Below are 19,424 nucleotides of genomic sequence, written 5' to 3'. Positions count from 1 at the left end.
TATAATTTGCCTAATAATTAAAACTTTTATTTTTTATTTTATTTTTCTTTTTTTTTTTTTACAAAATCTTTACAATATTTAGTTTAATTATATATACATATATCCTTTGTCTTATTGCAATTGACAAGAGATATTCATTTCTTTTCGTAGTGTGTTAGCTTTAAAAAAAAAAGTACAAATGATATACGTAATAATACATAGGCACGATTATTTATCTATTTTGGATTTTATTGAACTCCTTCATTTCTTTTTTAATTAAATTAATCAATTTTTTATGATCTTATCATAGCAAAAATCACTGTACAAACAATGTAAGATATTTTTTTTCTTTTCAGTCTTTCAGCAACCTGTGTATGTATATATGTATTTATGGGTATTACATACGTGATAGAGAATGTTGTTTGTTACAAGGACATTTTATTTTTCACAAAACTCATATGTTGACGTCAGTAATGCGTTGAGTCCAATGATTCTACTACCGATTTCAATAATTTTCCCATTAATGGTAAAAATTGAACGCTACTGATATTTGCTGCGAAAGTGCCGGTAGTAAGAATACCTTCATCAAGTCTCTTTTCGAGAATATTATGTTCGTTTATAAACGAGTTATCATCAGCATTCGCCAAAGTAACTGGTGCTTTATCGATGGTGCTATCTTTGCGAAGTCTAGCATGTGACATCTTTTGAATAGGATCTGGAATATCAACCATTATAACGCCCTTTGCATCGGCATCCAGAAGAGATCCTCTGACCTTCCAAATGTCAGGAGTACCACGGTGTTCAAGAAAGTCGAAGAAAACACTTAGTTCCGTGGCTGTTTCACGTGCTATCAATTGACGATCTCGTAATGCTAGTCTTGGACTTCTAACACCTTCAAGGGCTTGACATAGTATCAATACGAGATTGATTTCAAGCGCTAATCTGGTATTATTTTCGTCCATCGATTCGAACCAGGGATCACTAAATTTGTTTATATTATTTTTTACTATACTTGGACTACCATTGTTAGTACCTGAAGATGTCCCACCACTGCCCTTAGCAACGTGTCTTCCAGCTGCCAAGGCAGTTGCTTTTGAGAGAATAGTATTCTCGCAGATAAGAGGATCATAGGGTCGTCGAACGAGACGTGGACTGCTTAGCAATGGTACTGTTACGTCAAGGCCACTAACATATCCAAGAAAATCAGCAGCTATATTTGCCGATGCAGATCTCGAGGTCGCCGGACCTGAGGCAGCATGTATTATTCTTCTTAGATCTTTGCTCGTATGCATTCGTCGAAGATTTTCCGGTGCAGCACGTTCCCATTCTCTTTTAGCAGAGTCATTTTTATCCTCTTTGCCAGGCTGAGTCATCAAAGATGTAGACGACATGCTAGTTGAATGTGAACTTGAATGTAGTGCTTGAGTAAACAATTGTGTGGAACTAATAATTGTACCATAAGTTAACCGTGGACCAGAACTTATACTCATTTGGGGTGCTCCAAAATTCATTTCAGCCATTGGTGTATACCAAAAATCTTGCGTGTATATCGTATCGACGAGAGTATTCAATCTCGGTGAGAAATAAACAAAACAAAGAGCACAAGTAGTATTAATGACTATCAATTTGTTAACAAGCAACTTTAATTCACTGCTCGGTAATCTTTCGTCGCAAGATTTTAACTCTTCGGCACTTTCCACACTTATACCATCGATTATAAATTTTAATATTCGTGGTCGCAATAGTAAGTTTACAGTACTGTCATATGCAAGATACATACATTTGATCAGTGTTTCACGTACATTAGACGGTATAGAGTTCCAAATACATTCTTGAGTTGCTATACCATGAATAAGAGCAACCAAGGTTTGGATTAAATCAGCAGCTAATAGGTCAGCTGTATGTCTAAGTAATGTCGATACTGCCATAAGTTGATACTCGTGAGAATTTACAAATATTACTATAGGTTTTATGTATATCGATGGAGTTTCACTCGTTACCAAGCCCATAATGATTTCTAATCCAAGAGTATAAACTGGCCACCAATCCTGACATCGCCATTGACCATTGGGAGTGTCATCATATAAATAATCAAGCATACTGTTACCAATATCTGTAGGTGGGATCAGAGCTAACCATAATTTAGCTGTATCATTTTCATTTATCGATTTTGGACAATATGGTGAACGTGTTATTATACTAAGTAAGTTTAATGCTGCGGTACTAAATTTGAGGTAAGGTTGCTTTTGTAAAGTGATGCAAACGCATGTTATTAGTTCGGGTATCATTTGACGAAGCTGAATGCAGCTAGCTTTTCGACGACGTTTAGTCGAAAGTCTACGTTCTATATAAGAACGTAGAAGTTGAGTCACCAAACAGATTGTCAATGTTGCTGGCAAACTCTTTCGGGTACCTTTGATAGTTTCTATGTTCATTTCTTCTGTGCCTTTTGCAGTACTCATGTCTATCGATGATATTTCTCTTTTATTTGCATCTTGTGGAAATGCCTGTTTTTGTTTTAATAATTGTATAGCCGATTCTCGTAGCTCTTCCAACTCGCTAGTAGCAATAGTACAAGAGTAGCTTAAAAGATATTCAAGACTAGCCGTATCCTCTGCAAGAGTGCTTTTTATTAGTTGCACGCAACCAAGTAACAAGGAGATCAATGTTTGACGCAAAGATTTTCCATATCCACGATATTCTTGGCCAATTTCTTGAGTAAGTTTCATTAATTTACTTTTAAAAATTTGCGAGTCACCTACACACATATGTTTCCATGAAGTAATACAACGTAATGATAGTGAAGCTAAAAGCATAGCTATCTTTGCACTACCAGTATCATTTAGTTGTTTTAATTGTTCAAGTAAAGCATCTAAGGAGAGATGCATTATAAAGTGTCCTTGCAAAAATGTGATAGTATAATTTTTTCTATTTCGTTCGTCGGTAAGAGTAACGATAAAATTATACCATGATTCTAAGTTTTTCTCGTATAAAGTTTGTAAACTATCGGCATCGTGCTGCTTGTTTTTGTTTATATTTATGATATTATCCTCAGTTGGTATTCTTCCCAGAACATAATTTGATAATCTATTCCAATGATCATAATTTGTATCCAATAATTTCTTCAGATTCGTAGAAAAATTATTTTCCAATAACGGACTTTTGAACAATTCCAATGTAATTATATCTAAAAGTTGTGAATAGCCTTTACCCACTGGTACTAATTCCCTAAAGAAGGGAGCAAAGAGATGACTCCAAAATTTTTCTCTTTTACGGAAAAAATTGACAAGAATTTCGTTGCGATGATACCACATTGCACGTAATAAAGTCATCGTACTTTCGTATAATCTGTCATAAACGATATCCTCTTCTTTATATATTCGACATAAGTAAAGATCTAAAAATTGACTGCAACCTTCCGTGAGAAATTCATCAACTGGTCGTGGAAATATTCTTTTGCGTTCTGCTTGATGCATTATATTAAACAGAGCTTCGGTCAAGCCAGGTTGTTTTTCCAAACAGACAGCAACCAATTCGAGAATGGCGACTTTGACTTCTACTGCACATGTCGGTGACATTAATCGAGAGGCGAAAGTTTCCCTTATCGCTGTACCATCCATGCCCATACAAACGAGCAATGACATAGAGAATCCTTCAGCGAATTTTGTTAAAAGTCTGACAGCCATGGCTTGCAACGAAGGACTAAACCAAACGTATAGATAATTAACTATAGTTGGTACTATCAAAAGACTATTAGGTACTCGTGGTGAAGAATATAAAGCTATTTCCAATGGAGATCTATCACTGTGTTCTAAGCCCAAAGATTGTCTAAACATCAACAGTCGATTCACTATTGATAATGCCAATTGTACACTTTTTATAGCCTTGAATCCCTTACCGCTTATCCAATCTGTTTCTGTGATCATTTTATTGTGCAGTGTGTGTTCACCCGTACGCAATAATTTCAGTAGTGCATGCCTAGGTTCTAAGTAAAGAAGACTATATGTCACAGTTAATTGCAATTTTTTTCGTATGTCGTCGTCGGATAAATTTGTATTAAGTGTACGATGAAGGCAAAACATACTTTTCAGACAAATATCCAATCTTTCACCATCGCTTTTAAAATACCATGAATCTAATTTTGGTAAGACACCTTGTAAAAGAAATACTATCCCTGGTATTTCAATCATGTACATAGCTTCCTTACTGTGTTTTGTTATTATATAACTAGATAAAGTATCAAGATATGCACAAAGGATTGGATAAGAATGTTCTATGGTTTCTATACAGGATAGCCAAGATGCAATCAAACCACCATCGAAAGAAATTGCTTCCGCGAAGTCTAAAGGGTTTTGATACCAATCGTTAAATTTTGGATAAACTCCTGCATGCATTCGAGACAAAATATCTTCAGGATATTTTAATACCAACTTGGATGATATACTTATGCACGCGGTAACAATTCGATATATGTTTGGAGGTAGAACTGGATAAGAAAATCTGTTAATAATTTCGAAACTTAGCTCTGTTGGTATAACCATACTCTGTGGTATATCTATATCTTTAGCAAGTAAAGATTCCAATAGCTTTAATCCTTGAGTAACATTATCCAGTAGACTAGTTTGCATATTACAAATATTTGCTATACCACCTCCAGCTTGTGAAAATAATTGTTCTATTCTGTGATGTAATGCATCCCAATAACTAGCCCTTGTTTTGAATAATACTACTTCGCTATCACTGGACAATACAAGAATATTTTCTCGCAAACAATCTGACCTTATAGAAAATAGATTCTTGTGTATCATACATTCTCGCTCATATGGTCTTATGGGTTTACTTTGATCTCGTTGTCGAGAAACTTCTAAAGTCAATGACATTAACATATCTAATTCTTCTATAATCTGAAATAAAGTTGTTTTTATTTCATAAATAATTTTTTTCATATTAATGTGTTTTATAATAAATGTATACATATATATATGTTTCAATGATTTTACCTTTTTAGCACTATTAATCGATGCACTTGCAAGTCCAGTTGCAATGTTTGTAAGAGGTTCAAATTTATAAGGAAACCATTCTACGGCAACATTATATATAACCCATATACCATCATTGCGTTCATCCCAAAATCTAGTTGCAGTTTCTGGAAATTTGATTGTAGAAGCAACAGCATCAAAAATGCCATTTAATGCGCATAATCGATCTTCATCAATAAAAGCACAGACCAATGTGAGAAGATTGTACACACTACTACGCACAACTGTAGCATAATGAGTCTCTTCTTGGATTATTTCACTTGACATCAATCTTTGAAGATAGTGAAAGACATCAAGTTGAATTGCTTTGATACCAAAGGGTTTAAATTGATTTAATAAATCAATATTTTCTGGATCTATAGCATAATTTGATAACATCCATGACAAAAGTAATGGACTATCTTGTATGGAACTATCACGAATACATTTATGTTCAAAGATATCCTGCATATTATCTCGTACATTATTTATCCAAACTTCCATTTCAGGACTAAAATAATAAGACATATATTAATCCAATTTATTTGTAAGTAATTTGTAGATAGTATTATCAATGATATGAGGAAAACATTTACTGCTTTCTAACATCCAATGCAACAAGAAGTAGAGCTGCTTGACTGTACTGTATTTCTTGAATTTTTTTATCTACAGCTGCTTTATCTTCGTGACTTCTTGAATGAACCAATCTACGTGGGACACCCTTTAAGTAATATAAAGTTTACATTAAAAACAAAATTACAATTACATTTAGAATAATATATAATAATATAATGTTCTTACCCCAATGCTTCCATAAAACTTATTAAAATCCTTTGCAGGTATATGAATGTCATGTACAATTACAGTTAATATATGAAGTAATTCTCTTATTTCAATAAGGGTACTGTTATATAATTTATGCAAATGTTCTTCTGTACATAACTGAGATCTTACAGGAGGATTAATAAACTTTAATGCTTCTACTTGTTTTTGTACAGAAATAAGAAGATCACCTAATAAGACTTTATCAAAGAATTTTGTAAAATCCTTTTGATTTGGGTGTCTTTCATTATCCTTATATTCAACCATCAGTTTTAAACATTTGATCAATGTTACTCTTTCAGAATAGTAAAAACTCCAAATATCATCAATTAAAATTTTCATAGTACTTAGATCTGTGAGTTGAGATGCAAAAGCTTCTGCACAATTGCGATATTCATATAGCATGAAATTGTTAACTAAATCCCAGGTAATCGTTGCATCCAAATTCTAATAATATAAGAATGCCGAGCTCATACGAATATTTCTAGATTACATTTATATACATATATATTATAAAGTAATCAATGTAAATAAATACTTACAATCAATGGAGCAAGTTTACTGATTAAATCATACATTCGGGGAGGAAGATTTTGTTTAGAAATAGTTTGAAGTGAAGACTCTGTATACATTTGAAAAAATTGTAAACCTTCCATGAGTAACTTCGTTCCATTTTTAATTTCATCTTCTACTAGTTCTTTGTCACAACGACATGTTGTTCCAGATATTACAGACCATAAACCTTTACAGTATCTATTTTATCAAAATTAATAATTAACGTTAATAATTTTATATATAAATATAAATAAATCTTTTAATTTGAATTTACAAAAGACTTGTTTAATATTTATACAGTGTTAAATTAACAATATTAATAGTTTGATAGCAGATAGATTTTATTAGAAAAATGAAGAAAAATTATTCTTATATATTTTACAAAAAATCCTATAAAACATGAAGTAACGTGTAAAAAAGAAAACTTACGGTAATTTACTTAATGTTGCTTCCATGTTGAAATTTAAATACAATAAATATTAATTCCATATGAAGATTAGAAATGTAATACTTTATAATCCAAACCGTCAGTCCATAACCTCTTATTTCGCGCGTTTATAAAGTCGTACTGTTGCTTCACATGCATTCAGAAGCGTATTGTCGATAAAAAAGAGTATATATATATATATATATGAATATTATTTTGAAAACACTACGTAACTTATTATATTGAGTATGCTAAATAGCTTTTGAAGTGCAGAATTTATGTCAATAAAATCTTTAGTTAAATACTGTTTTGATTAAAAGAGAAAGGCTTTATACGAATTACGATGTATTTGCATTTAATCTACCGTTGATTTTAAATAATATCACAGTTTTGTTAATCGATATGATTAATATTTTATAAATGATTCCATCGATCATTTAAGATTCGTTTAATGTAACTATAGTTATATATATTAATTAATAATAATTAAATTCTTATTTTTGTTTAAACAGTACATAGCTCGTAATAAACGTTGAAAATAAAATGATTATAATTGATTTAAATAGTGTATATCTTCGATTATATCGATCATATACATGAAATACACAACAAACAAATATTAAAACAATAAAACATTTGCTTAGACATTATATAACTAGTAATACGTATTAAGTATAAAATAATTTCAATATAATATCTGAAAATACTGAAATTTGAAATTGGAATTGTTGTCTATAGCTGTTTCTCATATTTAGTTTTGATATAATGGTTTTACATCAACAATTAATACAGATATAATTGTTGACTAATTTTGAAGAATAAGGTTTCCTTTTAAAGACAAAAATGTAAGCGAAAACTAGACTTTTCAGAATTTTTGAAAAAGCTTAATTTCTTTGAAGAAATTAATTTATAAAATAAGATTTTTTCCGAGAATATAGTCTATACATAAAAATAAAGCTTTTTTAGTTATCGTAATTATAGCTTCTTAATATGGTAATATATTCCTATTTTAAATATCGAGAAAAATTACAATAATAGCAGACCACTATTTTACCAATTCGTAGGATAATCATAGACTGTAATAATAGAACTGTTTTATCGACAGTTAGCAATAATTGGCTTAATGCTTATTGACGGTCGGTAAAACAAAAGGACCTCATTTTAAATAACAATTAGCAAAATAAATTCTTTGTTTCGACGATGGTCACTAAAACAGATTTTTAGTTATCGGATAATGATAAAGTAGATTCCTATTTTACTGACAATTGGTAAAAGAAATTCATTGTTTTATCATTGGTATTTGTTATAATTTAATAATTTGATTAAACAAAATTAGAGTTAATATATGTAGTATTTGTTCGTAATATGTTTGATTTATTTTGATAACTAAATGATAAATGATTGATGGAAATATTGTGTTTCGACGTTTATTCCTCGAAGTATGAGAGGAAACTGACGTGATAACTCACATGGTCCATCTTATATATATAATACTATGTACTAGTATTTTTTGCTTTTGTCATTTAAGCAATAATTATTAGCCTTAACAGTCGATTACTATCTTTCATGATTGCTTCAAAAATATATAATTTGTTATACATGTAAATATGGTAAAGTAAATGCTTATGTTTAGTGGATTCTTTCGATCCATTGACCGTCCACAATCTAGAATAATTCATGAAACATTTTACTTTTAATTTTTTTTTATACATTGTACAAAAAAAAAATTACTATAATATTAAGGAATGCTCTACAATCCCTTAAACACTGTTAAGACACGAAGTTAAGAAGATTCTACATGTCAAAAAGACCTCTATAATCTGTGGTTCAAGAAAGGCCACTATCTACAATAATATGCTCCTCTAATAATGGTTCGTAATCTTATCGTATTTTTCTATTTCTTTTTCATTACAATGTCATTTTGCTCGTCAGTAAGAATTGTCATAACTGACTATTCTATCTTCTTGGCACGTAAAGTACATACTTGAATCGTCCAATAGATGCACAAGTTCTTAATTACTTAGAGTCAAAAATACTTAGATTCGTGTTTTATTAGATTTTGTAAATCAATTCACTATCGTAAAGCTTTATTTTTATGTATAAACTATTCTCGAAATAACACCATTCTTTGACATGATTTTTCTTAAAAAAAATAAAGCTGTCTCTAAAATTACAAAAAGCCATATCCTTGTTTAAACTTTCATCTGTCAGCGTAAACCATTATGAACTATAAAGAAAAAAATGTTCAACATTTTGATTATCCATTAAAATCAATATGGGTGTGTATCTATTATTGACTGAATATTTCGGTGAACATTGAATTTTGGTAACGAGAACACATGATATCTAAAGAGCTATTCGAAGTAATAAACGTTTTAACAGTATTTTGGGCAGCAGTTGATAATAATAAACAAGTTGATAATACCAAGTCAGTAGGTAATAAAGATACATTTTGTACCATCTATTAATGAGAAATTTAGCGAAGTGTATCGTTGTGCAATCTGGTAATAGGAATGACTATTCCCTAAACTAGTTCATAGCACGCTAATGTCATCTTGTATAACGATCTCAAGTAATTCGTTGGCGTGTTTTATCCGACATACTTTTATGCTATTTTATTTCTGTTATCAAAACTTAATTTACTGCAATATGGCGATCAATTGTAAACTTATATATATATATATATATATATATATATATATATATATATATATATATATTAAAGAATATGACACCGTACAAAATACGACAATGTTGATCATTATTCCCATAATTATTAAGCATTTTTTAGTAACTTTTATCATATTATAGAATTTATTAAATGTTTATAATTTCTCTAAGGAAATTGCACAAATAATATTTTTATAATACATTCATATTTTGGAAGTTTCATCTGCTTTTAATTCATTTATTTTTTATCATCACAATATACGTTGTAATTCTTTTAGAATTCACTTTTGCTTTTATTCTTTTATTATAACAGCATCTAACAAAAGATCCCACTAATATAACTTTTCTGTTTAATCATAAATGATAAGTATATATAAAAAAGATATACTTTAACTTAATGATTTTGCATAAGGTATAAATTTATCGTTACATCGTACATATTAATTTTCTATTTACGATAAAGAGTTAGATTAAAATGAACCAACAGTCGAGTTTTGAAAATTTATTTTTGAATGCGTAAATGATGCGTACGTTATACTTTTATCATTAAAAAAGACATTTTTTTAATATGAGTTTGCTCGACGTATTATAAATATTTATATATGTATATAATTATATACATATAAATATATTCAGGTACAAAATTACATATACTTCGATAGATGTATGCACATAATGTATACAAATATATATATGCATACATGCACACACACCATAAATACATATAGCATACATACGCATGTATGTAAAGTAAGAAAAGACCCGTCGTTGCGTTGTAACACTCACGAAAATAAAACGTCGAAGATACTAGCTACTGGATATTCTCTCGTAGAAAGGACGACGTTGACAACTTGCGTATCTGTCACAGTTAGCGCTTGTAACTTGTTTGGAAGAAGGCTTACAACGAACGAACCGGGTCTCCATCGGTGTTACGTTGGAGAGATTATGTTATATGTATGTATGTATACACATATAAGAGGAGAAACATACGTATTTTCTCTGTATGATGTTAAAGCAAGAAACTTTCCTCGCGAACAACATCTTTTCTTCATTAAATACGTTCTTACTATACAGCGTGTATTACCATTCTTTTTTTAAATCTCTTCATTTTCATCATCAACTCAAATTATTTCGTAGACATAATGAAATAATAAAGAATATTCTTGTATATTCCTCAAATCGATATATTTATTTAATACCTTCCATATAACTTCATATAGATAAAATCCATTATCACATTTGTTATTTCCTTGCACTCATATATTAATTTTTACCAGAAGATATTAGTTTTATTTTAAAATAAATGTGAAGTAGAAATTTTTAAAATATCAAATAAAAATATTTACAAAATGAAGCCCCAACAATCCCTAAAGCACAATTAATGTGTATGCGCGTATGCTTACGTTACCAAATATTTGATTATTTGAAAAACAAATAAATCAACAATTTATCATATTTTAGTTGACATCAAACGTATTTAAGAGTAACAAAATTCAGAAAAAGCCAACGTTCGTCAAGAGCCGTCTCGTAGATGTTGATAAAACTTTGAATGAAGATAAAAAGGAAAAAGGAAAAAGTAAAGTTGATAATCAAAAGGAAAAGTGGTAAAGAAGAAAAAAGAGAAAAAAGAAAAAGAGGAAGAAGAAGAAGAAGAAGAAGAAGAAGAAGAAGAAGAAGAAGAAGAAGAAGAAGAAGAAGAAGAAGTAAAAGAAGAGGAAAAGATGAAGGGGAGGAAAAGAGTGAGAGAAAGAGAGAGAGAGAGAGAGAGAGAGAGAGAGGGAGAGAGAGAAAGCGTAGACATTAGGGCGCAAGCGTGAAAAGTCGGGGTGGTCGGTGACGTTCGGGGTCGTTCGGAGTTTCTCGTCGTGTGTAACCTTTACGGTCGTCCAGTGCACGTTCGTCTCGAACGTCGAGCGCCTCGCGTGCTCGCGACATATCGTTCTATCCCTCTGTCTCTCTCTCTCTCTCTATCTATCTATCTATCTCTCTCTTTCTCTCTTTTTCTCTCTTTATATATATATATATATACATATATATACATATATATATATATATTATATATATATATATATATCTGTCTCTCTGTCTGTTTCTCTCCCTCTCTCGCACGATCCGTCGCGCGTTTTCACCGGGAAATATAATCGTGTGCACGATGTAAAAAGTACGATGATGTGCGTGACGAGCGAGGAAAAGAACAATACATAGAGATACACAAGCTTTTGTTTATATTATGCGACTAACCGGCGAATAATATTCTCGTAAATTTTTCTTCTTCTTCTTCTTTCTTTCTTTCGGTTCTTTCGTTTCTTTTTAAATTCTTCCCTTTTTTTTTTCCTCTCTTCGCTCGTATATAACACGATCGTCAAACAGAACAAAACGGAATAATACACAAGAACACTTCTTTTTTTTTTATTCGTTTTTTTTCCTTTTTTTTTTTTTTTATTTCTCCGTTACCCTTCAAAATTCGTGTCTCGATCAACATTTATCTTAACTTCATCCTTTGAAATTTCATTATATTGACGTTCTTTCAATGTTTCACATTGTATTTTCGAAAGCTTCTAAAGAAAATCGTTTCTTTCGACAAGTCTCTCTTGGTTCTCGAAAGATTCTTTTAAATTCTTCTTCTTCTTATTTTTCTTACTTGCTCTTACTTTAAATGTATTCGCCAATGAATAATGTAATAATCCGGTATGTATAATATCTTGGAAATTCGTTTCCCCCCCCAATGAGTATACAGTTCGATCGAGTGTATTCGATTTTCTTTCGATTATCCTTAAAGTACATTTTCTGTTAACACCATAACAATATTATTTTCATTTAGGTTTATCTAGTTTTGTGTTGTTCGAGATCTTTACGAGTTCTTTCATAAGTTACGATAAAAGAAATTTCTATCTTCTGTCATCTCTTCGTCATCATCTCGAAACGTTAAGAATACACTAGGATCGTTCATCGAAGTTGATCCTTCGGTATATCAAATTTTGAAAGGGAAACTTACAATATCAAGCATCTGCCAGAATAGTCAATGAGAATATACGAAGCAGTATATAACATATATATATATATATATATATATATATATATATATATATATATATTTCATTTCGTTGTCGTTGCACACGTGCTACCACGATATATGTAGTATATATATACATACGTGTTCTCTTGCGATTTTCGACACACATGCACATAGCCATATTCAGGATCGTATGTTGCAGCATAGTTTATGTCCATCGGGAAATACGTGCATGTAACGGGGATAGTTTCTCCGTGTTTCTTACGCAGCACCTTGCTCCATAGAGTTAAAGTATTCTCAACGCTTATTTCGAGTTCTCTCAATGCACACACACACACACACATACATACATACATACATTATATTTTATACATATTTGTGTGTGTGTGTGTAGATGGGTTGATGTGCGTATGTGTCTGTGTGTGCACGTTGCGGTCTAATACGGCATTGCGGCTAGAAACGTTGAACGTAGATCGAATATGAGGCCGATCTCATCGGAGAAGAAACTTTTCAAGCTGGATGATAGTAGCGAGCATAGTTTCATCGATGGATCCTGATGTCCTTCCAAGGTTTCTCGAATATGATCGATCGATTCTGAGCGACGCGTCCTAGAATCTTTCTTCTCTCTGTATTCTCTCTTTCTTTCTCTCTCTCTCTCTCTCTCTTTCTCTCTGTCTCTCTTTCTTTCTTTCTATCTATCTATCTATCTATCTATTTCTATCTACACATACACGTTTATATACACATACATACATTCATATATATATACATACTTGGAAGCTTGATTACCTCGAGGGATTCCCTTTCGATCCGTACCAGCCATCACGTTTGATGGTATAATTAGGAGGTTGACGTGAAAGAAAGGGAAAATTGGCAGGCTCGTTCTAATCTACTTCGGTTTGAGGATAAACCGTGACTCTTAAAGATTTTTCAATTACGTCAATTTAATATATCATCCACGAAGATTTTTCTAGCTGTTGGAATTTCTAAATTCTATTAATAAAACGGTATTAATCGTGCGGCTTAACATTTTATATTTATTGATGATTATATTTATGATTTAAAAATTTTTTAAAATATTTATATACATTACTATTATATTTCTTCAACTTATATTTCGTAAAAACATTTCGAAATGATATCATTTCTTTTCGATATTTATTTGTGAAATATTGTTTTCTTTTTTTTTTTTTTTTTTTTTTTTTTTTTTTTATATTAACAGTTAAAACATCGATATTATAAATAGATTCTTGTGACGAAATTATTTTTATTGAGAGAGATAAATTGTGATTGTTAAAGATTATGAAAATTTTTATATCGATTAAATTTATAACATCGAATTACGAAAATCGTGTTAATAGTGTAACCTATGATTTTTATACCAATTCACAATTTAAGATATATTCATAGTATCCGATTGGAATAGATTATTGTCTAACTTTCGTTCTATTGAATTTCGTAGAAATATTTCTATGATAAAATATTTTCTTTTATTTTTATATTATATTAACTACTTTTGAATACCGATAATATAATTAAATCCTCGATAGGAGACTACCTTAGCCTACTTTCTTCGAGTATAAACTATGAAATTTCTCCGGAGGGTATTCTCGTTTCTCGCATAAATCAAAAGTTGACTTTTCGCTATCGGATTCTCGTGGTTTCCTTCATCTTCTTCCTTTCTCTCTCTCTCTCTCTCTCTCTCTCTCTCTCTCTTTTTCCCTCTCTTTCTCTTTCTCTTTCCTTATTTTACCTTTACCGGCAGGCCCCTCCGCACCCTTCGATCATCGTGTTTTACGCGAAGGGGACGGTTATTCTTAGACGGTGAGTCGAAACGAAGTGTGTACACGCATCGGTGCCTTCCATTTATCATTCTCATCGTATTCGTCGTCTTCGAATCGGCTCTCGTACATACCTACATACGTATGCATGTACTTTGAGCTATCGTAATTCACCGACGTGTCCTTTTAGCGAGAAAGTCGAGAAAGAATTCTTTCTTTTTGATAGTATTTTTTCTTTTTTGTTTAAACAACCACCCACCCATCCAACCATCCGTGCGCGTATACGCACACACACACACACACACACACGCGCACACACACACACACATACGTACGCATGCACGCACAGAGAAAAAAGATACAAACATTTAAACGTATACGTACATGAACGTGACATACATAGGAGAAAACTTTCGGATGGTCAGCTCGTAAGAGAAAAGAGAAAGAAAAATTGCATGATAGTGTGCGTCGAATGAACGAACGAACGAACGAACGAACGAACGAACGAACGAACGAACGAACGAACGAACGAACGAACGAACGAACGAACGAACGAACGAACGAACGAACGAACGAACGAACGAACGAAAGAAAGAAAGAAAGAAAGAAAGAAGAAATCGCGTGCGTTTTAGATGCGAGTAGGTGCATCAGGGGTGATAAATCGGGGCGCAAAGGCGCCGTCGCGTCTCCGTGCTGCTCTCTCGACGTGATGCTGCTACCATCCTCTGTGACCGTACTACTCGTGACCGAACGATCGTGAGTGTTGGATTCTCTCGTGGGAGAACGTTAATCGGCCTGATTCTTCTTCCTCTTCGAAGAGGAAGAGGAAGAGGAGGAGGAGGAGGAGGAGGAGGAGGAGGCGGAGGCGGAGGAGGGTAAAAGACAAAACGAAAAAAGATATAGAAAGTAAAACAAAATAAAAGTGAAAGAGGTGCAAAGAAAAGAAAAAAAATGAGGGCTTCGTTACTACTCCTGGGGGGCATTATCGTCGTTCTCTCGATCGCGGTTGCGAGGGCACTATCCTGTGTGTGTTCACCGCTCGAGTGTGACGTACTCACCGACGAGGATTGCCCCGGAGGCCTCACCTGGGATCCCTGCAGGTAACTAGCCACATTTGCTTTTCATAGCTGCTTGAATAGCGTGTTCTTGCCGACGGGATATACCATGAGAAAAATACATTTAAACTTACTCGATGTAACTCTGACCGATGTTACTTTTTTTCTTTTTTTCTTTTTTCTTTACTTTTCTTTTTTTTTGCGTCCGTTTATTTTTTTTTGTTTTCGTTTTGTTTTATTGTTTTTTTTTGCACTCGTTTGTTCTAGAGAGGAGAAATAGAGTACGACGATGTATGTAACAACGACAATAATATTATTACGAAATATTTAAGAATAATATTTCTAGAGATTAATTGAATATTGTAAGAAATCGTGGATAATTTTTCTTCTTTATTTTTATTACTTTATATCGATTGGATTAATTATGAGGATTGAAATGAATTGATTGATTCACGAATGATCTTTCTGATTTTTTTTCAATATTACACTTTTGATTATTATCATTTATTACTTTAGAACGATTATTAATAAGGGGAAAATATCGATACATGATATGTGGACGATTACACATATACATCAACACACACGAATGTATTTTATTCGAGCGTATATATAAAAAAATATGTATCTCTTTTATCGTATATTTCTTTAATAAGAGGTTATGGATAGATTAAAATAAATGTGTCAGTCACGTAAGTCACAGTAAGTGGATATCAAAGAAATTTAACGACAGAAATTTTCCGATACTTATTGAAAAAATTGAAAATAATTTTATGTAGAAAATCGTTGATAGTTCAGCAGACAAAATATTTTAAACCACCGTTGATCATTTAATTATACGAAGTCAAATTATCTACGATTCTTTCAATGATCCGCTAAAAAAAAAAAAGATCAATCCTTCCATTGAGCACGAATGAACAAAAATTATGTAAATTGTTAAAAATGATATCTGGTATTTGATTTGAAAAGAAAAACGTAACAACGACGAACTGATAATAATTATTTTTATTTTTTGAGCTCAGGTAAGCGTTTGGTTCTTTGAGGGAACGCAATATTCAAGCTTCCGTGTACTTAATTAAACGAACGAACCGGGTGAAAGAGAAAGAAAGGAAATTCGCTCGGTTGGACGTGTACTTAATGCAAAACAATTCGTAATGGATTCTTACGTTTTTTTTTTTTTTATTTTTATGTCAGTTGAGATGTAGATAAACATGTTACGTTCAAAGTGTTCCATTTGAAAATTATATATAATGGTTAGTTATTAGGTATATATACATACATACATATGTATAACAATTTTTTCAATCTGATCATTACATCGTTATATCGTTATATCGTTACATTCATTACATTGATTATATATAAATCGATTATATATAAATTCATTACATCGATTGTATATATAAACAATCATTTAATTATCGATTGTTTGTATATAAATAGTTTATCTTTTTCTTAATCATGTCTAATATAAAACGTAAAAAAAGAAAAAAAAATAATTAACTTAGGAATGGCAGAGATCAATCAGGCTATTGATATCGTTTTTTTTTTTTTTTAGATTAATACATTACGTTATAATTAGATAATGAAATAATAGATAAAATAATTAATACAGATAAATAATAAAATACAGAAAAATTATCGATTTTATCACTTGTAACATGTAATTTGATTATTACCTATATACATATATTCTTTAATATATTACTTTGACCCTAATATATAATATAAATATACGTACACATACACGCATGCACGCACGCGCATATATATATATATATATATATGCATATAGGTATATATATATATATGCATATAGGTATATATATATACCTACTTACTCGTTAGGACGTACTCGAGATGATCGAAGTCTCGAAGAACGGAACTTGACGCTCGACGAAGGACCTCTTTTGTCGTGGCACGCCCCATTCAACAGAGTTACTCTTGCTTGCATTAGATAACCGTGTTATCACACAGAGCTCTTTGATATATAAAGGGCGAGTCGTTTAACGCTTGTATCTCAAGTACTTTTCGTGTTTTTAAAAAGATACCGAACAATCTCGAAAGATAAACTGGTGCGATGTAAAAGGGTGTAATATCTAGAAATTAATCATTATTACGTCATTCCAATTCTTTACTCGAGATAACGAAGATTCATTAATATAACATATACGTGTATTAAATCACAAAATGTTGAATCAAGAATAAAATTTGTATAATTTTATTTCATTTCCGACGATCTCTTGAATTGATATCGCAATTTCGTAATAGCAAAAATATTTCATTTTTCACACACACTTTTTTTTTTTTTTTTTTTTTTTTTTTGTTAATAATAATCATCCGTTAATCTTACAGGAAAGGTGAATAATATTGTTACTGATGATATTTATTTTTACGTGTATACGTTACAACGTATACACGTAAAAAACATACATTCGAATAGAAAATGATGTTATATATTGTAACTATTTTAAAATGACATTCGACTCTCATTCGTAAACGACCCGACGAAAAGCAGGTCAGCATCGTTTACGGACATCTTGAATCACTAGGTACAATCGTATCAACTTATCGTTTTCTGTTACATCTACGATCTCGATGCGATGTCCAACACGAAACTTCTTTGACTTATTTATTTACTTTTTTTCCTTTCCTTCAATTTCCAGAGTATGTAGATTTTGAAGAAGATGTACAGATTTACAGTCGTATACGGGTTAATGTTTTTCTCGGTTTAATTTTATCGAGATCTGAATTATTCCATGCGTATTTTTTTTCTTTTTAATCTTCCAATTTTTTTATTATTTCTACATATATACATACATACAATATATATATATATATATATATATGTACATACACATAAAGAAAGTAGTGAATCGTAGAATCTTCATTTCTAAAAATAAAGATAAATAAGAAAATTCGAGGATTATAAAAGATTTTCGTAATCGTTTATCTAATCGAAAACGCTTGATATATATATATATATATATATTTTTTTTTTCTCACATATTCCGGATGAAATTGACGAGATTACAATGGAAATTAAACGATGAGCAATTACGAAATATCATCATTGTTAACTCGCTTTGACGCGACGAAACTCTCTTTTCGTTATACCTTCCTAATCCATCCTTTTCTCTTTTCTCATTCGAAGCGACCCTTTTTCTTCGCGCTCTTTGAAATTGCACGCGAGAATGAGAGCGGTCCACTTGAAACGGGAGGAAGTTACTTGTAAGGTGAACAATTTGAACGTAATTGCTTTTCGAGTGGCGAGAGCCGTATGTCCGATAGATCTGATCGATCCAAAGAGAGATGGAGATAGATAGATAGATAGATAGATGGATAAAGAGAGAAAGAGAAAGAGAGAGAGAGAGAGAGAGAAAGAGAGAGAGAGAGAGAGAGAGAGAGCGAGAGAGAGAGAGAGAAAGAGAATCGAATAAAAATCGTAGGAGATTGGGATTTCGGATTGATTCGTGAATCATGACGTGGCTCGTTATTGCCAGCTTCCGTTGAACGAAGAACGAAAACCATCGATCTGCTGACTCTACGATATAGAATCCTGTTCATCATTGTTCCCACTCCGACACTCTGATACACTCCTCATCCTTGTTCCCTACCTTTGGACCAATATCCATTTAAACTTTTAATTTCGCTTAATTTATCGAAAATTGCATTTCGATTCGAAAACTTTCTTAATAGCTTGTCGCTCGTCCCGTTCGTTTTTATCGAGATCGCAAATTCAATGTCGTTGATAAATTTATACGCAACCCAGAAAAAGTCTTGAATCGATTAAAAAATCCCACATTCTCTCTACCTTCCACCCCTTTTCTTCTCTTTTCCTCTTCTCTTTCTTCCGATTAGAATTTCATTCGTTTTTCTTTTTTTTTTTTTAATTACTTTTCCCTTCTCTCTTTCCTCTTTTTTAATTTTATTTATTTATTATTTAATAATCTTGCTCACATATATATATATATATATATATATATATATATATATATATATATACGTACGTTTTATATTCCCGATCTATTGCATTCATTTTCATGAGAATATTATGTAAAGTTTAAATGATATGAAAATATGAAACTTGCATCTGATTAACGA

The 19,424-nt window shown here is 31.6% G+C and overlaps 2 protein-coding genes across 3 annotated transcripts in view; one reads left to right on the top strand and one right to left on the bottom strand.

Moving 5' to 3' along the window:
* Window positions 1-17: 17 nt before the first annotated feature.
* On the bottom strand, window positions 18-7,007 carry LOC124947850 (nucleoporin Nup188). Its single transcript, XM_047490532.1, has 6 exons — window positions 6,804-7,007; window positions 6,362-6,572; window positions 5,799-6,266; window positions 5,594-5,718; window positions 4,980-5,508; window positions 18-4,883 (listed from the first exon to the last, which is right to left on the bottom strand). Exons 1-6 carry the CDS (start codon window positions 6,827-6,829, stop codon window positions 447-449), a joined length of 5,796 nt encoding a protein of 1,931 aa, XP_047346488.1. The 5' UTR covers window positions 6,830-7,007; the 3' UTR covers window positions 18-446.
* Window positions 7,008-15,136: 8,129 nt separating this feature from the next.
* The window catches only part of LOC124947822 (cysteine-rich motor neuron 1 protein-like), a 312,934-nt gene continuing 308,646 nt past the window's right edge, over window positions 15,137-19,424 (top strand). Inside the window, exon 1 of one of the 2 annotated variants that reach the window (XM_047490490.1) lies at window positions 15,137-15,365. In XM_047490490.1, the coding sequence (XP_047346446.1) occupies window positions 15,217-15,365 (149 nt within the window). In that variant the 5' untranslated portion in view covers window positions 15,137-15,216. The remainder of the gene's footprint in view (window positions 15,366-19,424) is intronic. The other variant, XM_047490491.1, reaches the window with a different exon arrangement.

The sequence above is a fragment of the Vespa velutina genome, chromosome 3 (assembly GCF_912470025.1).
Source record: "Vespa velutina chromosome 3, iVesVel2.1, whole genome shotgun sequence".
NCBI lineage: Eukaryota > Metazoa > Arthropoda > Insecta > Hymenoptera > Vespidae > Vespa > Vespa velutina.
Note: the sequence above shows the minus strand (reverse complement) of the source record. Positions and strands in the feature narration are given on the sequence as shown.